Source organism: Microcaecilia unicolor, chromosome 8 (assembly GCF_901765095.1).
Source record: "Microcaecilia unicolor chromosome 8, aMicUni1.1, whole genome shotgun sequence".
NCBI classification, from domain to species: Eukaryota; Metazoa; Chordata; class Amphibia; order Gymnophiona; family Siphonopidae; genus Microcaecilia; species Microcaecilia unicolor.
Window position 1 is genome coordinate 48,785,740 of NC_044038.1, and position 24,732 is coordinate 48,810,471.

General features: G+C 40.8%; 1 protein-coding gene across 4 annotated transcripts in view; it reads right to left on the bottom strand.

The window, feature by feature from the left end:
* The window catches only part of NPRL3 (NPR3 like, GATOR1 complex subunit), a 109,989-nt gene extending 86,237 nt beyond the window's left edge, over window positions 1-23,752 (bottom strand). For 2 of the 4 annotated variants that reach the window (XM_030212421.1, XM_030212419.1), the window contains exons 1-4: window positions 23,309-23,752; window positions 20,790-20,859; window positions 18,099-18,137; window positions 11,420-11,549 (exon numbers count right to left, since the gene is read on the bottom strand). In XM_030212421.1, coding sequence (XP_030068281.1) covers window positions 11,420-11,549; window positions 18,099-18,137; window positions 20,790-20,859; window positions 23,309-23,429 — 360 coding nt within the window. In that variant the 5' untranslated portion in view covers window positions 23,430-23,752. The remainder of the gene's footprint in view (window positions 1-11,419; window positions 11,550-18,098; window positions 18,138-20,789; window positions 20,860-23,308) is intronic. The other 2 variants (XM_030212422.1, XM_030212420.1) reach the window with 2 other exon arrangements.
* Between the last annotated feature and the right edge of the window lie 980 nt (window positions 23,753-24,732).

The following is a 24,732-nucleotide window of genomic DNA, read 5'->3' on the forward strand; positions in this document are numbered from 1 at the left end:
CAACATTTAGGTGTGCCCACTTATGCCATGTCACTGGCAGGCGTAGATGCGCGACCTTTTATATAACCTAAGTGTGTAATTGTTTGATTCACCCATGCCTCTCTTCCTGTAAATGCCTCCTTGTAGGTATGTGTTAATCTATCAGGCAAGTTGCGTAGCACCTAGCACTTACAGTGGGGGAAATAAGTATTTGATCCCTTGCTGATTTTGTAAGTTTGCCCACTGACAAAGACATGAGCAGCCCATAATTGAAGGGTAGGTTATTGGTAACAGTGAGAGATAGCACATCACAAATTAAATCCGGAAAATCACATTGTGGAAAGTATATGAATTTATTTGCATTCTGCAGAGGGAAATAAGTATTTGATCCCCCACCAACCAGTAAGAGATCTGGCCCCTACAGACCAGGTAGATGCTCCAAATCAACTTGTTACCTGCATGACAGACAGCTGTCGGCAATGGTCACCTGTATGAAAGACACCTGTCCACAGACTCAGTGAATCAGTCAGACTCTAACCTCTACAAAATGGCCAAGAGCAAGGAGCTGTCTAAGGATGTCAGGGACAAGATCATACACCTGCACAAGGCTGGAATGGGCTACAAAACCATCAGTAAGACGCTGGGCGAGAAGGAGACAACTGTTGGTGCCATAGTAAGAAAATGGAAGAAGTACAAAATGACTGTCAATCGACAAAGATCTGGGGCTCCACGCAAAATCTCACCTCGTGGGGTATCCTTGATCATGAGGAAGGTTAGAAATCAGCCTACAACTACAAGGGGGGAACTTGTCAATGATCTCAAGGCAGCTGGGACCACTGTCACCACGAAAACCATTGGTAACACATTACGACATAACGGATTGCAATCCTGCAGTGCCCGCAAGGTCCCCCTGCTCCGGAAGGCACATGTGACGGCCCGTCTGAAGTTTGCCAGTGAACACCTGGATGATGCCGAGAGTGATTGGGAGAAGGTGCTGTGGTCAGATGAGACAAAAATTGAGCTCTTTGGCATGAACTCAACTCGCCGTGTTTGGAGGAAGAGAAATGCTGCCTATGACCCAAAGAACACCGTCCCCACTGTCAAGCATGGAGGTGGAAATGTTATGTTTTGGGGGTGTTTCTCTGCTAAGGGCACAGGACTACTTCACCGCATCAATGGGAGAATGGATGGGGCCATGTACCGTACAATTCTGAGTGACAACCTCCTTCCCTCCGCCAGGGCCTTAAAAATGGGTCGTGGCTGGGTCTTCCAGCACGACAATGACCCAAAACATACAGCCAAGGCAACAAAGGAGTGGCTCAGGAAGAAGCACATTAGGGTCATGGAGTGGCCTAGCCAGTCACCAGACCTTAATCCCATTGAAAACTTATGGAGGGAGCTGAAGCTGCGAGTTGCCAAGCGACAGCCCAGAACTCTTAATGATTTAGAGATGATCTGCAAAGAGGAGTGGACCAAAATTCCTCCTGACATGTGTGCAAACCTCATCATCAACTACAGAAGACGTCTGACCGCTGTGCTTGCCAACAAGGGTTTTGCCACCAAGTATTAGGTCTTGTTTGCCAGAGGGATCAAATACTTATTTCCCTCTGCAGAATGCAAATAAATTCATATACTTTCCACAATGTGATTTTCCGGATTTAATTTGTGATGTGCTATCTCTCACTGTTACCAATAACCTACCCTTCAATTATGGGCTGCTCATGTCTTTGTCAGTGGGCAAACTTACAAAATCAGCAAGGGATCAAATACTTATTTCCCCCACTGTATGCACATCAATGTGACCTTCATCCACTTAAGTGCTAGTATTCTATAATCTTAGCAGGCAAATCACACTTACATTTAGGCACAAAGGTTATAGAATTAAGGGTCATGTGCACATACCCCAGCTAGCCACACTCTACATGCTGCATATTAATTCCCACACTCTGGGGCTCGTTTTTTCTTTTGGTTTGGAAAAACACTTGTTACAGAAAAATAGAGGGAAACAGCTTCTAAACAAGAAAAACAATCATCAAACTCTTTCTTAGACCACAAATGGAGGAAGAGTGACCCAAATACCAAAGCGGAGAAATACACAAGTAACAGAACTAAGCAAATGCAATAACACGTTTCTATTCTCTCAGCTTACAATACTAAAAAATCCAGTTAAGTCCAGAAAAGCTCTAAGTTGTGCTGGAACATAAAAGGTATACTCGTTGTCCAAATAATGAACCAAGCATTTACATGGATATGCTAATAGAAAGGTAGCACCCAAATGTTTTCATCTCAACCCTCACAGCCAGAAGTTCCTTTCTTGTATCCTACCAGGCTCATTTTTGAAAGAGGAGGACGCCCATCTTTCGACACAAATCGGAAGATGGGGGTCCTCACAGGGTCGTCCAAATCGGTATAATCGAAAGCCGATTTTTGGGCATCCCCAACTGCTTTCTGTTGCGGGGACGACCAAAGTTCCCAGGGGCGTGTTGAAGGTGTAGCGAAGTTGGGATTGGGCGTGCCTAATACATGGGTGTCCTTGACCCATAACGGAAAAAAAGGGTGTCCCTGACGAGCACTTGGATGACTTTACCTGGTCCTGTTTTTTTTACGACCAAGGCACAAAAAGGTGCCCAAACTGACCAGATGACCACCGGAGAGTATTGGGGATGACCTCCCCAGTGGTCACTAACACCCTCCCACCCTTAAAAAATATATCTAAAAATATTTTTGCCAGCCTCTATGCCAGCCTCAAATGTCATGCTCAGGTCCATGACAGCAGTATGCAGGTACCTGGAGCAGTTTTAGTGGGTGCTGTGCACTTCAGGTAGGCGGATCCAGGCCCATCCCCCCCCCCCCCCCCACCTGTCACACTTGTGGTAGTAAATGTGAGCCCTCCAAAACCCACCAGAAACCCACTGTACCCACATTTAGGTGCCCCCCTTCACCTATGGGCCTATGGTAGTGGCGTACAGTTGTGGGAAGTGGGTTCAGCACACAAGGTAAGGGAGTTATGTACCTGGGAGCAAATTATGAAGTCCACTGCAGTGCCCCCTAGGGTGCCTGGTTGGTGTCCTGGCATGTCAGGGGGACCAGTGCACAACAAATGCTGGCTCATCCCACGACCAAAGGGCTTGCATTTGGTTGTTTCTGAGATGGGCATCCTTGGTTTCCATTATCGCCAAAAATCAGAAATGACCAAGTCTAGGGACAATGAAAAATGGAGGAGATATATTATGAAAAATGTCGTCAACTGAACTTATATCTGACATATATTAGTTAATGAGAGTGTTGTTACCTCAAGAAGCCCTCGGCTCTATTTAAACTTGAGCTCACGGGGGCTGGATAGCTTCATCATTGGTAGCAACACTGGAGATGTAGCTTAAAATTGTATAATTCTTTTTTATCTTTTTCTAGTTTTTCTTATATACAATTTTCAACAGTAGTGAATTATCTATCATTCGTCAAATAGCATCTAACAGCTACTTAGCTTTCTATAGTCTGATCCTTCTTATAACTTGCTGCATAAATGACGCGACCTCGACCAACAGTGGCCAGCGTTTCGTTGCCTGCAATTTCTGGAGTAGCGATGGGTGCAACTTTAGCACCTTCAGTGGCCAATTTGTTCATGGCAGTCTTTGAAGAAAAGTTTGTATACACATCTACTTTCTGGTCCCACATCAATATGTGGTGTAGATTTATTGATGACATATTCTTTATTTGGGAAGCTGATATACAAACTTTAGAATCATTTGTTGAACATCTGAATTATTGTCATCCCAGTATTAAGTTTACAGAACATTTTGAAAAACATACTATCAATTATTTAGATGTACAGATTAGCAAGACTGAAACGACATTCTCTACTACCATTTATCGAAAAGAGACAGATGTTAACAGTCTGCTTCAATATACGAGTAGCCATCCGAAGAGTCTCAAAGATAGCCTCCCATTTTCTCAGATGTTGAGATATCGTCGTCTATGTTCAGAAACTTCAGATTTCCGGACACAAGCTAGAACACTGAGTAAACGCCTACATGATAGAGGCTATCCGAAGAATACTGTCAAACAAGCATACCGTCGAGCCAAATTTAACCATCGAGATACACTACTTCATCCTAATGAGAATAAGATGAGTGATAGCGATGAAACAGATTGTATTACATGTGTTCTACGTTTTGACAAAGACACATACAGAGTTAGAAAAATCCTTAATAACCACTGGGCTATATTACAGACTCTTCCTGAATTCAGCAACAAGAGGATCCGATTTGCTTATAGTAGATCCAAAAATTTAAAAGAGTTATTATGCCCGTCAGCATTACCATTGAATAGCACAGAGCCTCATATATACACTGGACATAAGAAATGTGGCTCGTGCTGCATGTGTGCGATTATGTTAGAAAAAGGAGTCTTTATCCATCCAGAATCCAAATATGAATACAATTTGAAAGTGAATACCAACTGTAAATCTGATCATGTAGTTTATTGTATAATTTGCCCATGTGGTTTATTATATGTGGGACAGACTTCTAGGGCCTTGTACACTAGGCTCATTGAACATCGTAGTGTGATTAATACACAGAGAATGCTTACCCCTTTTGTTCTTCATTGTAACACAGTACGACACTCTTTCATGGATTTAAGATGCTTAGTTTTACAACAAATAGTAGTGTCCTGTGACCGCATTGGAGTTGATAGAAAAAGGATCTTGTTCCAACAAGAACAGAAATAGATACATCGTTTAAATTCATTAACCCCTAGAGGTTTGAATGCTCGTATTGAATGGGGACATTTTTTCTAAATATTAAAATTTAAGTACATTCTCCTGTTAGTTTGGAGAAGACTCCGTTACATGTGCAGTTAAATGAACTTTTTTTGAACTTTTTTTGCGCTTTTAGAATGCCCAAAACATCGGCATATAGCAGTGGACGAATCGGGTTGATGTAAATTTGAGATACAGAGAAATATACAAGTTGATTGGTCAGTCAGTCGTTCAGCGTCTGACGTCATTAAATCTTTAAAAGAGTGCAGCCATCTTAGATACGAGCTTTTCTATTGTAGACGGTAGATCCTTTAACGAAGGTAATTTAAGATGTGAGTAAAAAGTACAATCATACAGGACACTGTCTACATGTTTTAATTCAATAATCTGTTTTTTTCTTTAGCTGCACGCAGACCACCAGACCCTGATGCAGGCAACGAAACGCTGGCCACTGTTGGTCGAGGTCGCGTCATTTATGCAGCAAGTTATAAGAAGGATCAGACTATAGAAAGCTAAGTAGCTGTTAGATGCTATTTGACGAATGATAGATAATTCACTACTGTTGAAAATTGTATATAAGAAAAACTAGAAAAAGATAAAAAAGAATTATACAATTTTAAGCTACATCTCCAGTGTTGCTACCAATGATGAAGCTATCCAGCCCCCGTGAGCTCAAGTTTAAATAGAGCCGAGGGCTTCTTGAGGTAACAACACTCTCATTAACTAATATATGTCAGATATAAGTTCAGTTGACGACATTTTTCATAATATATCTCCTCCATTTTTCATTGTTTATGGCTGAAGATAGTTAGAAGGAGATTTTCCTTAGGTTTGTTTATAATTTGCTGATTACTTTTGACAAGTCTAGGGACAACCATCTCTAAGGACAACCTATATTTCAGGATTTGGGCGTCCCCGACCATATTATCGAAACGAAAGATGGACGTCCATCTTGTTTCGATAATACGGGTTTCTCCGCCCCTCCATCGGGACGTTTTGCGAGGACGTCTTCAGCAAAACTTGGGCGTCCCTTTCGATTATGCCCCTCTGAGTCACCTTAGTGACATCAGGATATATATTCACAGCTTCACCACAAAAGTGTCATTTGGGAATTTCAGTAAAACTTTTTTTTTTTTTAGTTATTATTATTTTTTTTTTATTTATTGCATTTGTATCCCACATTTTCCCACCTTTTTGCGGGTTCAGTGTGGCTTACAATTCGATATGAATGATGGAAATACAAGTTGTTACAACTTAGTTATGGATTACATTGTGAAGAGTTATGCGAGACAATCAATGTGTTGTTAAGGAATATAAACACTGGAACAAAACCTTGAAACATTGGAAGGAGACAGCGGGAAGCTAAGAGGGCATTATGTATGGTATACATATTTCTGTGAGTAAAGGTATGAGTGAGGTGAGATTACGGGGGATGAGAGTTCAGAGGTGGATGTATTGATGCATTAGTGGACAGTGAGTGTGGACTTTATGTGTCTTGGTTCTTTCCGTAAATTTTTTCAAAAAGATGGGTCTTCAATAATTTGCGGAAGGAGGTTTGCTCGTAGATCGTTCTCAGGTTGCGCGTCAGTGCGTTCCAGAACTGCGTGCCCACGTGAGAAAAGGTTGACGCGTGTAGCGTCTTGTATTTTACGCCCTTGCAATTAGGGAAGTGGAGGTTGAAGAAAGTTCAGGATGATCTTTTGGCGTTTCTGGGTGGTAAGTCTATTAACTCAGACATGTAGGCTGGAGCTTCGCCGCGAATGATTTTGTGGATTAAAGTGCATACTTTAAAAGTAATGCGTTCCTTGAGTGGAAGCCAGTGTAGCTTCTCTCGTAAGGGTTTTGCACTTTCATATTTTGGTTTTCCGAAGATGAGTCTGGCTGCTGTATTCTGGGCTGTTTGAAGTTTCCTCAGTATTTGCTCTTTGCAACCTGCGTATAGTGAGTTGCAGTAATCCAGATGGCTTAATACGAGGGATTGCACTAGGCAGCGAAAGACGGATTTTGGGAAGAATGGTCTTATTCTTTTCAGTTTCCACATGCAGTAGAACATCTTTTTGGTTGTATTGTTTACATGAGTTTCGAGTGTTAAGTGGAGGTCGATAGTGACTCCAAGGATTTTTAGAATTCAAATCCTGCTAGAATACAAATGATACAAGCAACGTTGCTCTTTCATGGACATTCGACAACAAATCCTCCAAAACTGCGGATAAGCAGGTCCCACTGAGTCTTTTGTAGAGCTTGGCAAATAATAAATCTTATTAAAACAGAGGAATAGCATTAGAAGGAAACTTCAGAGTCTCAAAATATTTCTTAAAGAATTCAACAGGGTTTAAACCTGCAGCCTTACGAAAATTAAGTACATGCAAATTTAAATTTAACCTTCTACTGAAGTATTAATACCTCAAATTTTCGTTGTATCACAGTTCTCTCATTGTCTTTAAGCTCTTTTAAGTTGTAACTGCATCTGCTGAACAAAGCCCATGCTATTTTGTTGGATCTTCTCAACGTTTTGAGACAAGTCAACCTTACCAGCCAAACTGGAAATTTCATCTGTAGCTTTCGAAACTGTTGAATCCAGCTTCTTCAGAACCTTCCATAATGCAATACTGGTTGACCTAAGAAGCTCTGACTTACTGGCAATGGATGAACATGCTACATCGTCTGGCACAGTGGGAGGCCCCTAGATGCTCAGGGGTCCACTAAGCAAAAGAAACAGTTCCTCTGAGTTTGGGAACCTTATTTACATACCTTGCACCCCCAAAGGTCAAAGTCTTTTGCTAAATGCTCTATGATCTTTGACCGTCTGTTGGTGTGGGAGGGTAGTAGAGAAGGTTTACTATGGGGGCAGATGGGAAGAGGGGGTATATTGTTCATAATAACAAAAAATGATAACTCAGCCTCTTGTTGTATGTTGCTTTATTTATGCTTTATGCTTAATAAAAAATGTTTAAGCATAAAAATATGTATGGGATAAAAACTGCATATTACTGAAAATGCTCTTAAAAATAGCTGACAACTTTCTCTAAGACAACTCGAGGACAGGCAACCACATTGATAAAATATCTCTTTTTAGGAGAATATATTATGCATACACTCATAACCAAAAATAAATGTTTATATGTCACTCAGAAAATAAAAAATGAGACATACCTAAGGATGTACCACTGACAAAGTACAATGATGATCCGGTGAGAAGCAGCCAGCCATGACTACTGCATGCTAAAAATATTAAACAGGCAGATGCACAAAAGTCCCCAGAAACATCCAGATTTGAAGAGATACTTGGTAAAGTTACCGAGCTGGAAATAGTGAGCTATTCCCAAAGAAAATCACATGCAAATGAGCTGCACGAACTTTCAATGAGCAGCTCATTAGGGAAAGCACCAGCACATGCTTAGAACAGCGAATCACTAAGCGTGTCCATGCTATGGACACACCTACACAGCATTTCACATCACACAGCTTTCATAAGCAATAATGTGTGTGTACGAAAGACGTGTGTAGCTTTTTTTTTGTTCGTTGACAATTTACGGACCACAGTGGAAAGAGGCAGCGGAGGTCTTCCTTTCCCCAGTTTGGAGACTGATCACATCATGTTGGGAAATCCAAGAAGGAGGCTGTGGTTCTGCAACATGCTGACACTCGACAAGATCCCTGAATTCTGAATCCGTCCAAATCTGGCTCCTCAAGAGATCGGGGGGGACTTCTCAGTATAGATCTGCCCCCAATATCCAAGCTGCAGTTTCTGCAGAGCCCAAAGACGTTTGCGGGGTAGCTCACAGCTTGCATTCCAGCTTGCCATTTACAGAGCTCCATGTCATCCAAAAGTGCCGAAGATGCCCCTGCAGACCTGACCTACAGCAACAAGGAAAATACCAACGCTGATCAGTTGCAAGCTGCACCATCTCTGCCACATTTGCTCAAACCACAGACCTCCTATGGCTTTTGCACTTTAGTGGAAAGCCCCCACTCTAGAAGAAAAGGATCTCTCTTTCACCGTGACCCTGTCAACGTTATCGGGAAACCTTCTATACACCCAAGATCTGATCCAACTACTGCAAAAGGAGTTTATTCTCCGCTCACCATCATGCTATAACAGCTCCTGATCTCCCGTAAAAATTTCCTCGTAAAAGGTAGGCGCTCCTTTATGTACATCACTCGGGAATGGCTTTGCATCATTTGGAATGTACACTTACATACTAATCAGCTCATAATAGTAGTTTTGCATATGATTCATGTTGGCAGCTATTGTGAATGGAAGACAGCCTGCAGAACCCATTTTTGCATTTCTCGTTGAAAACAGTGCTTACTAAACCAGCTTGAACCGGTCAAAATCACACGTTGGCTGCTCCGGTAAGTTTTGTGCATCGAAGCCTAAGAAAGGAAAATTACTTGCTAGCTAATCATCCACCATTACGGAAATTAAACTAAAAGGGAAAAATTATGAAGATATGGCTTATTAGCTAAACTATCCACTGACACGTGAATGCAAATTAATTTTATTGAATTAAAGCCAAAATGTGAAAGTTCAAGAAGCCTTATAATCAAAAACTAGTGACAGGAGAAAGATGACGACGAACACATGGAAGAAATGGGGAAGATTGGGGAAAAAAAAGGGGATGATCAGGAGAAAGAAAAAGGAAGAGAACAAGCCGTGCAAAAAGAGAACAAAAAAAAAATCCAGGTATCTATGAGACTATCCTACAATACAACGGTGTACTGGAGACCAATGCTCTATGGGTGACGTGCTCTATGGGTGACGTGCACACCTCAACCAAAGACGTGCATGCCCAAAGAAAACAGTGAAATAACCAACACAGAAGAAATAATGAAATGAAACTGTGTGACACTAAACAGTAGAAAACTCAAGACGCAATGGAATCACATATTGCAACTTGCTTCTCACGGGTCTCCCACTTAGCCATCTCTCTCCTCTTCAATCTGTTCAAAATTCTGCTGCACGACTAATATTCCGCCAGTGTCGTTATGCTCATATTAGCCCTCTCCTCAAGTCACTTCACTGGCTTCCTACCCGTTTCCGCATACAGTTCAAACTCCTCTTATTGACCTATAAGTGCATTCACTCTGCAGCTCCTCAGTACCGCTCTACTCTCATCTCTCCCTCCAGTCCTCCCCGGGAACTCCGTTCACTGGGTAAATCTGTCTTATCTGCACCCTTCTCCTCCACCGCTAACTCCAGACTCCGTTCCTTTTATCTGGCTGCACCATATGCCTGGAATAGACTTCCTGAGCCGGTATGTGAAGCTCCATCTCTGGCCATCTTCAAGTCTAAGCTAAAAGCCCACCTTTTTGATGTTGCTTTTAACTCCTAACTCTTATTCGCTTGTTCAGAACCCTTATTTTATCATCCTCACTTTAATATTCCTTTATCTCTTGTTTGTCTGTCCTAATTAGATTGTAAGCTCTGTCGAGCAGGGACTGTCTCTTCATGTTCAAATGTACAGCGCTGCGTAAGTCTAGTAGCGCTTTAGAAATTATAAGTAGTAGTAGTAGTAGTATAGCAAGGCAAAAAACACGTATATTAAGAAAGTTACCAATAAAAACACAAGCTGCCATTAATGATGTTTTACCAATATGGCAAAAATTCAACAACACCTACATTTTGGATATGGAAGAAAATACGCTGCAATGCCAATGCTATTGCGGCTTGTTCTCTCTTCCTTTTTTTTTTTTCTTTCTCCCCTTACCTTTTTTCCCTTTCTTCCCCGTGTTCATCTTCTTTCTCCTGTCACTAGCTTTTGATTATAAGGCTTTTTGAACTATCACGTTTATTTTTTTTTACATATTTTACTTTTAATTATAGAAAATTAATTTGTATCTGCATTTCCTGACTGTGGGGTGCCACAGGACTCGCCGTTTTCTCCAATCCCATTCAATGTTATGATGGCTCCATTAGGTGAAAGGCTAGAGGTAGCGGGGTTCTGCACTTTTATTTACACGAACGATGTCACAATCTATATCCCTTTCAAGACTGGTCTTCCAGAAATTGTCCCCAAGATTAGGCTTGGTCTGGACTGTTGGAATCTTGGGCTTCTGAATTTAAGTTTAATAGAGGCAAGACTAAATTTCTTGTGGTAACCAAGCCCTTTGACTATACCGCATATAATAATTTTACTATTGACGTGTCATACCCCCTAGATTCTATGCTTAGGGTACTAGGTGAATTGACAAGTCACCTTACATTCGAGCCTCAGGTTTTCTCAGTAGTGAAAAACTCCTTCAGTGCTGTAAAGTGAATCTGTACAATGCAGACCACATATTTATTCAAGTTCAGCAGTTAGTTCTAGAAGAATGACACCTAGGTGAATAAAAATGATAGAAGGGGTGAAATGGACCTTGTTAAGCCATTGGTAATAAATGCAGAATTTGTCATGTTCATAGGAGAAAAAGGTTTTGTTTTGTTAGGGGGGGGAGGGTTGTCTTAATTTGGCATTTGAACTTCAGAAATTGCATATCTTATTCTCCTTAACCTTCATCATGAGCCTACTGTTTGCACTAGACCTTACAATTTGTAAAAAAAAAAAATATATATATATATACACAAACACACACACTGTCTAAAGCAAAAGTACTTCAGTTCAATTTGGAATCTACCTTTCAGAAGAAGTGTTAAACATTATGGGAGCTGTAGAACATGGAAAGTTCAACATAACATACCTGTACAGATGCATGTTGGAGCAGGGTGGGGTGACCAACAAACCGAACATTATCAATCTTCAGCTCAAACTTTTTGCCGCACATATCGGATTTGGTAGCCAGAATGGTTGCCAGGATGACATCTGAAAACCTTCAAAAAAATGTAGACATGGGTCATTACCGTGAACAGCAATTTAAAAAAATTAAGAGAGGCGTGAAATTAAAATATAGATTGTTTAGTGAAGGTTATATTACGCATCACATAAAATTAGTTCAGTGTTAGCCACATTCATTTTCAATTAAGTTTCTGAAGACATATCTATCTACGCAGCTCAGCGTCACATACGATATTGCCACGAGCAGAATTACAACATGGAATTTACCACAGATCGCACAGAGAGAGAGAGAGAGAGAGAGAGAGAGAGAGAGAGAGAGAGAGAGAGAGAGAGAGAGAGATGTATGCGTGCTGTTATACAAATCACATGCTCTGGGAAATGCAGCAAGTTTCTGGTGCAACTTTCTTTTCAAGGCATCATAGCAGCTGTGGTGAATTATTTCTCTGCTTCTGCAAAATGTTAATGATATACTAAGCAGGGTTTTGTTTTCATCCTAATGCTCTTTGATCTGCAGCTCGACAGACCTGGGCCAAATTCACTTTCAACTATCCATTATTTTATATCCCCCCTCAACTCCTCTAACTTGGTTGCTGCATCAACAGCCCTCAGCCAGGACCCAGAGCTCGGCTCGGCTCCCCCCCCCCCCCCCCCCCCCCAGTAAAGACCTCAGAATGCTGCCGTCATGGCATCTCCAGTCTCAACCAGCAGTGCATTGGTCTAGAACTTGAAACCAGGTTTATACGACAGTGCAGAAATCTGCCACTGGGTGGATTAGCCCTAAGCAGCAGTTCTTTGATTATTCTTTGGATCTTTGTTTCTAGACTAGCCTAGTGGTTAGAGCAGCAGGCTAAGAACCAGGGAAGGCAGGGTTCAAATCCCAAGTCTCCAAATGATGCTGTTTGTGACACACAGCAAATGATTTCACCCTGCACTGCCTCAGGTACCAATTAAGCCTGTAAGCTTCTGGGATAGGGGACCTACCTACTGTACTTGAATTTGTAACTTACCTTGAGCATGAGTTTGGAAAGAACAGTATTAAAATCTTCTTCTCCCCATATGGGCATATCTGATGTGAATTCCTTTGCTAGAGGAGGAAGAAGCCAACTCATTCACCCACTGTACCTTTTGCTGGCCACTAACAAAAGCTGCCTATCCCTCTCTTTCAGGAGCATCAACACACACATCCATAATGCATCAGAGCTTTGAAGGCCCCAAAGACCAGAACATGAGCCTCCTAGTGTAGAACAGTGTTATGGCTGAGCCATGGGGGGTGGCTAGTCAGGGTTTTGTTACAATTCTCATGCTACCCTCCAAATCTACTGTCATTATACATGGGAACAATGTGACAAGGACACATTTCAGGTGACCAGAAGGCACTTTAAATGCAAGAGGTGCTGAAAACAAACATGATTGCTATCAGCAACAGCTATCACCAACACACTGCCACTCCTGGTCAAATGGGTTACGTCTTCCTATTTTTAACTCATTTAAACCACATGTCAGACAGCATGCCCTGGCATCACCAGTTACCCTGACTAGACCCAAAGATTGGAGAAAGTTTCCTCTAAATCTGTCCCTTAGCACCTCTATATAGTTGGCAGGAGCCATCTCAGTAACGGCATCCTTCTTCCCGCTCTCCCTAAACTCCATATCACCTGCATGGTATACCTCAAACAGGAATCTGTCACACTGCACAGTGCCCAACAACCCCTGACCTGATTTGGCCTTAACCAGGTACCTGGAAGGTAAATTCTTTGAACTACAATGGAGATTGTGCTACCACCCAAGCACTGAACAGGCTTTAAAATAGCAATGGCTTACAGGCACTGCTCCAATTCAGTCTCCATAGCCAAAGTTACCTACTCAATGCACAGGATGCACTTGCAGCAAATATATAATCAGTAATATTTATTTTTCTAGTTTGAAGTCCACCTATCACCTAAGTGGATTACAATATTTGTATAATACCATGGCTCTAAAGAAGTGCTTATCAATCTTTTTGCGGCCATGACCCCATGATTGTGGCCAAATAAAATTGTGTGATCCCACCCCCCACCCCCACTAGGGGCCATTTGTATATATAAATAGTGGGTTTACATATGTGAAATGGCATGTACACGTATGTGGTGACCTTAGAAACTACTTGGTTGAATACAGCAACATGCAGCGTTCAATGTACAGGAAAAGAAGACATGACATGGGTGGTCCCTGAAAGCACACACATATTTTACAACAGCAACACATCTACATCTCAGTATTTTCACTCATCGGCATTTATACCTATACCAAATAATGCATAACCCCTAAATAACTTGTCTTTTGGAGCTGGGGCTTTAAGTAGTATGTGATGGTTGAGATTTGCTGAGTAACAAATCCACCTCCCCCAGGACAAAGCTCCACACAGATATGTATGTCACTACAAATTATAAAATAATGTAATCTGCATGAGATGCCACTATTTCTGTGCACAGCACTAGTTACGTACATCTTTGGTGGTGCTGTATGTATTTTATAAGAGGCTCAGCATTCGTTGGGCCTTTTGATAAAAGACTGGCTTGCTTTTAAAAAGGTGGACTTAGATGCCCATTTTCCCACTTACAGCATCTATGCAGCAAAGTTCTCCTCCACCTGTCTCAATCCACTCCTCTACTCTATCATGCCTACCCCCAAATCCATTGTGCCTCCCAGCACAAAGGAACTCCCCCTTGAAGTCACCGATTGGTTGCTTATGGCTTGAAGATTAGAAAACTGAAGGCAGGTTAATAACATAATGCTGCCAGTCAACATAGCATTGTGAAGTTTGCTGAGTAAGCTTGGGAAGCACTTATGTAAGGTGGTTGTATGACTACTTTTAGGGGTTCACTTTGCTTTTTACCCCTATTAGTTTTTTTACCCCTGACTCAGCCTGAGGGCGAAACATGGCCACGTCGGCCAATGCCAGCTACTCTCTATAAAGCACAATGCAAGATACAGTCTGAATGGAAAGTTAATTACTTCACTGTCAAATTAGAAGAGAATAAAGAGACGACATTTCATGTGCTCCACTGTCAATCAGTACATACTTTGTGCACCCACTGATCGACCCCTGATGAAGGCTTTTTTAAAAGCCGAAACACGGACCATGTAGGGTCCTAATAAAGTTTTTTCTGGAGCATCTCACCCTGGTGTCTCGGATTGATCTCTTGAAGTTGTGTTTTCCACTTTCTTTTGCTGTTGAATTTTTGTGGAAACTGCGAACCCCATTTGTGTCTGCTAAATTTCAATATAACATCAATTCAAGAGAACTGTGCAAGTGCCTCTTATCACTGCTGCTGCAAATTCCAAATGTGGAGTAAGGAACATGCCATGTCGGGTTCCAATTTGCTCAGATCCTTGCAAATTTTATTATTATTTAACTATAAAAGAGAAATACAAGCTTTGGAGCCCTGAACATCAAATGAGCCTTCTTTCACAATGTATTTTGCCACAGACACAGACTTGAGAAAAAGTTTCAGAATTAAAACCCTACCTGTTAGCTACTCTTAAAAACGCTGTTTCAACTTATTAGTCATTATTTTTAGATTCTACATTACATTTCAAATTATTTTTGAAAGTAAAATAAAGCTGAAATTAAAAAATGACTACTATTCTGCCAGGTACTGCTTAACTGAATTGGGGTCTTCTGAAGAAAAGCTACAGATACAGACAACAATTCCTAAATAATCCCAATTCTTTAAACTTATAAAGGATTCATCTTCCCAAAATTCTGAGTGTAATCTACAGACTGTGGGACCTGGTCCCCTCTCCTTCATTCAGCTCTGTATTACAGATAACATGGGCCATCCCAAAAGCTAGGGTGGGCCAGCAGATGGGCCTCTGGGTGTGTCACTGGTGTTTCATTTTATCTCAAAACAGTGAACCCAGCTGAACTCCACCATGTCTCTTCAAGAAATGAACACAAAGTTTGGCTATTGAAGGATTGTTGCACACACCAAAGTCATAAATTTATAAGAAGCAATACTTTCCCCAGTACATAAAGGCAATGTTTTACCAAAGAAGATCCCACTGACCAGCTCATATGTAATGGTTCCTAACCCATAGGCACGCAGAGGTTAAAGAGATGCACTGCCCAGGAGAAAAGAATATCACATAAGATGATTTCTTTTTGTAATTTGAGGAGAAGCTACTTACTTTTTCCTTGGTGACAGCATAAATCACTGTCAAGTTACTACAGACTCCCGAAAGACCCAGAAGGGGAAGCACCACCTAATAAATTATTTTTTATTCTAAAAGCTCTGTTACTGTGTTACATCATAATTGAAAGAATCTCTCAGGTAACATCCTTGAACCAAAAAATAAATTTTCACTACAATAGCCAAAGAATGGAGAATTATTTTGATTTCAGCCAAATCAAAATGCATTTCATACTGTATTAACCCTGGGCATTAATTCATGTTGTCACATTTAGGACTCTCTCATTTCTGTGGATCACTGACAGTCTACAGGCCATAGTTAAGTGAAGCCTGTAAGTCAATTTGCACAGTTGTTAGTAATTTTTCTTCCTGAAACTGCAATATATTAAAACCTGGTGGGGGAGAAAAATAAAAAGACTAGGAGGCTCATTTTCACAGCACATAGACTTACAAAGTTATATAGGTTATTGTGGAAGTTTGTAAGTCTATGTGCTTTGAAAATGGGCACCACTATATGTAGCCTCTCTGCAAGAGAGAATTTTGAACCCAAGAAATCTAGCTGGCTTGCTCCTTAGTTGGCTAGATCCGTTTGAGAGTGGATCCCTAAATATCGAGACTACTCAGAAGATAGCTGACCACAATGAACAAATGTCTTCCTCCATCTCAATATGAGATATTGAGTGAAAGTTCATGAGGGAATGAATTTACCTAGGATACACAGAGGCTCATTTTCAAAGCACTTAGACTCTCAAAGTTCTATAGGTTACTATGGAACTTTGTAAGTCTAAGTGCTTTGAAAATACACCTCACAGTGTTCCTCACAAAACCAACAGGTGTATCATTCACGCTTATGAAGGGACAAAGTTCATTCTACAAATCATACCAGGACAAATTATGGGTATTTCTCAAGAATCTAGATTTAACTAGTTAAAAATGGCCCAATTTCATAATGCAGATAGCAGTTACCATTTCTCCATAAAATACGGAAGGTATGCAATTTAAGAAAATTAATTATTTTCTCTTACCTAATGTTCGACCAAAAGCCTTTCAAGGCATTAGAATTACCAATCAATACGAATTTGAAAAATAAACAGCTACAAATTTTTGCTCTAGTCTATCATATGACTATTAAAATTACTTAATTGCCAGAGAGGGTTACGTTTCCCTGAGAAAGAAGAAAACAACTGTCACAAGACCCTTCTACACAATTTTCTCAAACCTGGACTGGGAAGTAGATACCTTACTTTACAAAACAATAGGGAAAACTGTTACCTTTTGGTCAAACCACTGGACTAGAATTTCCTTTTAAGAGTATTCTAAAATATAGTAGAAAAACATACATATACAGTGATCTGGAACTCTAAATCAGAGGGAATGGGGTTCACGGAACCATTAAGAGGTTTCTGAATGGATGCTTTATCACCCTGCTATCCACTGTTCAAGATGAGGAACAAACTTACATACACACAAACACCCAGATTCTATATAGAATCTGCCAAAATCGGCATGCACTAATTGGCACTGATTTGAATTTATGCACAAAACTTGCTAAGTGTATTCAGTAATGAAGTGTGCTGAATGTGTGCAGGCAAAAAGGGGCATGGTTTTGGGCACAATGGGCATTTCGTGGGCATTCCAAAATTTACACGTGAACTTATTGAATATGGCCCAGCATACCTAAATCTATGCGTCGGGATTTACGCTACATTTTTGTGGGTGTAAGTGGATGCATGTATTTTTATGCGCTATCAACTAAGCTTATTCTATAATTGGCACCTAAATCTAGGTGCCAATTATAGAATACACTTAGTCGGCACTGATTTCAGCACCGATTTTTTAGGTGTCATATATAGACTCTCCCCCACAATGCTTAGGAGTGGAGGTTCATTCCTGTCATGGTATGCATAAAACTAGCTCAACTGGAGAAATTGGCCCAAGAGAAACACTTCTATAAAGGGGTGCCTAATTAGAACCTATTCTCAACCCAGACCCCAAGTCAGTTTAGTTTTCATATCATCCATAATAAATAGTCACATTGTGGAAATCTTGAAAACCCAACTGGGTTATGGTCCTTGAGGATTGTGGTTGCCCACTCTTGCTCTATATGATTGTTGCTGCAAGCCTGCATCATAATCCATATCATAATCCATTTATCTGTGTATACAACTACAAAAAATACATACGTGTATCTTGATGCATACTTTTCTGTATGCATCTAGATACATAATATTTACTAATATTATCACTATACTTTCTTTATGATTAAACACTGAAATTTTTTGTGGTCACTATATTAGTTTCAATTGGCAAAACCAAACAACAAAAGATAACAAAGCAGAATAAAAAGGCTGAAGAGACAAAAATAGTTGATTCCAAAATAAAGAAGCTATTGTTCAGAATATTTGGTCTTACCCTTCAACCAATTGTTCATCAGTTAGAGGACTTTGCTCTCTGAAAAGGGAACAAGGTCATAAACAAAATACACAAAACATAAAGAATAAAACAAGTAAAGTAGCACAAGGCAACAAAAAGAATGACTGTACAGTTCTGAAAACAAAACTATAAGATATGCTATCATTAAAAGAACATAAAGGTATTAATTTTCTATGTTAAGAATGAAAAACAAATATATGCATAACAATGCTATTCACATATATTTGAATTATGCTGAAATTAACCTTACGAAAACAAAATGAAAAAGCATTATTATAAACACAGAAACACAGCTGTAAGTTAAAACCATGAACTGTTGTGGCAGGTAGTTATTTAACGTATACAAATAACAACAATTTGGATTCATGGAGTTTCCAATAAGCTTTATATTTCACAAGGTCATTCAAGGATCTCTAGGAAGGATGGTGACAAGGCAGGTGGTACCTTATAGACTAACCAATTTATTGAGGCATGAGCTATTGAGGACCAGAATCCACTTTGTCAAGTGCAGTGGGAGTTTGCTCTAGGGTAGATGGTCTGGCAGCAAATACACAATACACTGACTCAGACTAATGCAATTGCATTAGTCCGAGTCAATGATTTAAGTGGTTGGGTATTACTTAAATAATAACAGAAAACTGGCATCTTACAGTGCAATTCATCTAGCTTTAATGAGCAAAATTTATTCACCAACTAGTGAATTACAACATCATATTTTATAAACTATAACGCAGAGGTTCCATGAAAATTTAATAAAGACTATTTTATATAGGTTTTAAAACAACCTCCTGCTTGGAATCCATTACATTCTTAGTTTCATTACAGTATGTACGACTCATTATCCGTATGTAGACATGAAGTCTCTCTCCTAACATCAAAGTCTCCCATGTAGTCACATCAGAAAGACTTTCAGGAAGCTAAACAGGTGCTTAGCTAACTGCTTAGTTAATTAATGGGCATTACTGTAAGGATGGATCGTTGGAACCTGCAGATGGCTATACTACCTGAGTTGACAACCATAGCAACTGGGAATACCCACTACCACTTCAACACAAACAAAATGGAAAGAAAAATCCACAGGCAGCAGAATCCCTTTTTGGTTGGAGGTACCAAATAAACCAAGCTCTCTAGTTGGGTTAAATTTTGGTAGGGCCATGGCTCCTGTGGCTCACCACATTCCACTGCCTATGAAAAACACCACAAAAAAAAAAATCCAGCATCCCTCCAACTGATTTACAAGCCTTCTCACAAAAAGGATTAATTCACTCCCAAAACTGCCCAACAAAAATCTGCCCCAAGGATTATGACCACACTTGGTATACAGGACTGCTAGCAGAACCAGGAAACCTAACGGATAATTGCTGTAGGAAAGAAGTGGCACACGATAACATCTAGCATTCTTTAAAACAAAAAACCAACATTTTAAAAAATATACAAACTTTTTTGAAATTGAATAAAAGATTTGTATTTCACTGTAATTGATAATGTAAGTGGTCTTATTGTGTTATGGTGTATTATTAGTACCACTTTACCGTGACTGTGAACCCGGTTCATTTGGTATTTAAATTTAATGTATACTCATTAGAGATATCCTGAAAACCCAGCCTGTCTGCAATCCTCAAGCACCACAAGTGAATATCACTGTCCTGTATCTTTGTTCAAGATGGTTAAAGCAAGTGGTACTAAGCAACTACGGATTTTGTTTGAGGGGGAGGGGGAATTGAAGGGCCTGCAATTTCTTCCTGCTCTTTTGGGCATCCAGTTCAATTGAAAGTGGAGCCTTCATTCACAACTACCTGGAGATTTTTTTTCCTCTGTTCTATATCCCCTACCAAATCACTTTGCAGTTATTGAGTTCAGAGGTGGGCAGCCTGACTTCCCTGCCCACCCTCACCCCCCATGACCCACTCTCCTCCATTCCCCAGATGACCACCATCAGCAACCAACTGAAGAAAGATGTCCCAGAGGTGGGGCTGCTGCCCAGTGAAAGAATTCAATAAAGAGGCTTGTCTTTTTGTGCATGCCCTTCGTGTGAAACAGAGGGCAAAACGAAAGACCCCAGCAAGGTATTTTAATATAACACACCATGGCCAAAGATCTACCCTCTAGCCCAACCTGAACTGACTTGCTCACACACCATTCTCTAGCTATTTTCTCTCTTTTCCCAGAATTGCTTCAGTACTAACTAGGACAGTAGGTAAGCAAAAGATACAGCCATCAAGAATACTAATCCCAGGGGATGCCATGCTGCTGCTGTCACTGAAGCACTCCTGCCTGGGCACATCTGTATGGCGCAAAGGGGACTTCCAGGAGCCATGTCAGCAGAAGACCCCTTCCCTTGCTTCCATCACTGGAGGGACTACCATTTCCAGTACCCCTGATGTTAACCTACACTGCAACTCTTCTGGCCCACAGCCCAAAAGGGGGAGAAGTATCAGCGCCAATGAATCAGGACTCTACAAGTATACATTAATTTCCAGTAACAGAGAAAAATATGTTAACTGACCAGTAAATACAGTAGAATAATCAAGAAACAGAAGGGATGGTATATGACAATAGTATCACAAGTAAATGCCACAAATTCTTCTTCTGCATTCTTTCCTTTTTATGCTTCATTTCTTCTTTGAAACTAAATGTCAGCCATACAAGAAACAATGTAAGCTTTGCTACCTGGCATCTCCATCCTGGTCATCAGTATTGTCTCCACTACTGTTTAAAGCATAGCGACTCCTTGGAGTGCCTGAAAGCAAATAAAACATTCATTATACTCAATCCACATCATGCAGACTACAGTATTCTGAACAGTAACATTTTACCTACTCTAATTACTTCCAGGAAGCTGATGGAAGGAGAAAATGAACACAAGAGAGGCTGTAATCTGAGCACCTAACTTTTCTCACATGCAATTCCAAAGGGGGAATGGCCACAGAACAGGCATGGGCAGGTCAGGGTTCTTCCCAGGATTTAGGCACTATGTTATAGAATAGTGTTATTTACACACCCAACAGCCATTAGATATGCACCAGCATTTACATCAGCTTTTGGCAGGTGTAAGTGCTCACACCCAAAGATAGGAGTGAGATGTATGCTAAGCCAGTGTTCTGTAAAGGTCGTTCCACACAAAGCACCCATTTGCAGAATACTAGCTTAGTGCGGATATTCCTGGCACCTAACTTTGGGTGCCATTTACTGAATCTACCCCTTAATGCCTCTTCTTCAGGAGGCTTGAATGTTTTCACTTATATACACTGTCAGCTAGCACATTTGCTTATTTCCGATCTGACAAAGAAGGGCAACCTTCGAAAGCTAATCAAGAAATGTATTAAGTTATGTCCAATAAAAAAGGTATCATCTTATTTTCTTTTCCATGTTTTATTTTGTTTGATTTCTATTGATAACCTTAAGAGTGGACTAACACGCTACCACACTCCTCTACTTCAGGAGGCAGAAATGCTCCTGGACTAAATGTGCAAGTTAGTAGTACACATTTCTTACTGCATAACTATAACTGTAGTACGCAATCCACGCCCGTTCTTTGCCCATAACCAGCCCAGCTCTAGCCATCTAAACCAGTATGCTGTTAACTCACAATCAGACCAAGCTATCATGCCACCATGGTAATAGTGCACGCTTATTTGCACATTAACGCATTAGTAATAGGGCATCTAAAATCAGGGGTGACCTATGAGGAATGCGAGCCCATCTGCATAGACTCATTGTGGGGCCTCATTTGCATAAATTAGTAAGTGCTCAGAATCAGGGCCATGTGCAAAAAAACAGTTGTTCATGGATAGGGCTGGCCCTGTAAGGGAAAAAACAGCAGAAAATGTAGAAACTTGTTGATCATTGTCAATTCCAGGTGCTATAATTCCATTTCTTTTTTTTTGCTGTGTAGTTTGATAAAAGACTATACAATATATACAATATAGCAGTCTCCTCCCAATCAAGCTGTTATATTCATTAAATTGAAACTATATTCAAAACGTTTGTGAATTCAATAGAAGTATACAAACAACAAGTTAGCGAGAAGGATGGTAATTACATATTTAGAATTCACACTGAAAATAATAGTGTGGAAATTAGTGGTTCAGCTTCCATGCCCTCTATTTTAGGTTTCATTGCAGTTCAATCATGACATATAAGCATAGCAAACTAGGCATCATTTCAGTTCTATCATGACATCAGCATAGCAAACTAGGCACATGCCTAGGGCCCAAGGGTATGCGGGCAGGCAGGAGATGGAAAAGGGAGATCCTGTCAGAATTGCCTTAATCTACCAGGGCCCTGTACATCATTTGTGACTGCTCAATTTGCCCATACAGGTTCCATGTCAACTGATACCATGCCTTGGCACCCTCGTACCTAAAGTCATTAGTAGGTTGTCTAAGAAAACATGGTATCATCAGCTGCCATTGTGTGTTGCTCATGACCCCTATGGCCTGTGTCTTCAGTTTCTGTGAGTTTGCTTCAAGGACTGAAGGTGTAGTGAGCAGCCAATAGGTGCTTTGGAGGCTGGGGAGATTTTGAACCACACACATTTAAGTGACATAATTAGCTGTAGGCGATTAAAAAAAACTTTATTTATATTATGGTGGTTGGCCTAATCCGATCCTGAATATCAGGCCTCCTATATCATTTCCAGAGCTGCCAAGTTACCCATTCCAGGAAGGAGACTTTTTGGCAGGTCCTGGATTTCTGCCTACCTCATCCTGGTGCACTATGGGATCTGCAGAGCTGATTTTAATAGGTAGAATCATGGAGTACAAAAACTACACTGCTCTGGGATCTATGGTTAAAACCAGAACCGACCAAAAAGTCTCTCTTCTGTAATGAGTAATTTGGCAGCTCTGTTTTTGCAATGAAAGGTTATGCACTTTTTAGCACGTCAGTGGGCCCGTTTCAAAAATCGAATTCCCCCGAGTCCAGGCGTGAGCATTTATGCTGTGCAAATGCTTTTCATAACATTTACATCCCGGCGATCCCAGTTTTTCAGCAGGTTACAAAAAACCGTGCAAGTTCTGTGTGCTGAGTCTTGATTTTCTTATATGCACAGTGTTAGTTAAATAGGAGCAGCTTCACCCCCCCCCCCCCCCCCCCCAAAAAAAAAAAGCCTCGCACGCTGAACTCGTCTGAGGAATGGCAGAATCTGACGCTTTTGCACCCTTGGTCTGTGCCGCTCTTCCACTCACCTGTCTGAGAGGCCTGCTGCTCCGGGCTCCTCTGGAAGGGATACCTGAAGAGCAGCTTATTGCCCTTACTGCCCGAGCTCACCAGGATGACACTGATGGGGCTACTGTTCTCTCCCACCATTCTCGAGAAGCGACAGGGCCCCTTGGAGATGGAGGGTTGGGGGGGGGGGGGCTAACTGTGGTTCCCGAGCTCCTGCTCGCTTATCCCACAGGCAGGGACACCGAGCATGGTTACCGCTCACCTCTGCAATCTAACCGCTGCTACCTGTAACCTAGAGAGTTTCGCGGCGCGCCCACCCGAAAACGGAAAGTCAACAAGTTTGTCCCTTCCCGGCCACCATCGTCCCCCGCAATCTCGCGCGCTTTCTATAGTGTGGACAGTGGCCGGGAAGAGAGGATGTGATGCCAAGTGTGGCTAGGAGGGCTCGTAGTTTAGGGAGGAGGGAAGAGAGTGGTGGTGTCCGCTGCCAGCGTGGAGTAGGGGTAGCTTTAGTACTAGTGGCCGAAGCAGAAGACGAAAGTGAAACTTCATTGGCCACGAATAAAAATGTATTGGGTTATGATAAACAGCACTATAAAAGAAATATTTAGAACTAATGTTAATTTTGATGTTCCTGAATATTAGGTGCTGTATCTATTGCATTGTTATTTCAACCAAAAAGTATGTCAGACATCATTTTTTAATCTACAAGATGTGGTTTTTGGAAAAGTCAGTTAGGGGTCATTTTACTAAGGTGTACTGAAATCTTGGCTTAGAGCATGCTAATGTGGGAATTTCCTGCACACAGGGCCTGTTTACTAAGCTGTGCTAGAAGCGTGGTAGCGTTTTTAGTGCATGCTGTGTAGGCACCCACAATATTCCTATGGGCGCCTACACCATGTGCTAATTTTGTGTATGTGCTAAAAATGCTAACACACCTTAGTAAACAGGACCCTAATCCCTTATTTAGCACAGTTTATATTTAAAGCTTTTTTTCTCTTTTGTGCAGGTCATGTGCTTGTTGTTTGCATTAGCATGAGGTACCTGCAAAAAATTAACATGAGTGTTTACCATCTTCTGCTAAAAATATTTTTTTTAAATTGCTAACGTGTGTGTTAGTGCGGGCTAACAAACAGACTACCACAAAGCACTTTAATGCATTTTGTGATAAGCCTTTTTTCATGTTCTAAGTCTGCATTTCATATTTTAATAAATGGCCGTGCCTAAAGTTAGGTGCAATTACTGGGCGTAAGTGCTATTCTGTAAATCGTGCCTAACTTTAAACGTGGCATATAAAATAGTGCTTTTTTTTCAGTGCTATATATAAAATTCACCCCTAAATCCAGACAGTGGCCTGCATGATGAGTAGGTTGAGTAGAATAAATAGCAATACTAGCTTTTGCTAGAATATATATGAACATCTTTTTCCAAATATGAAGAGGGA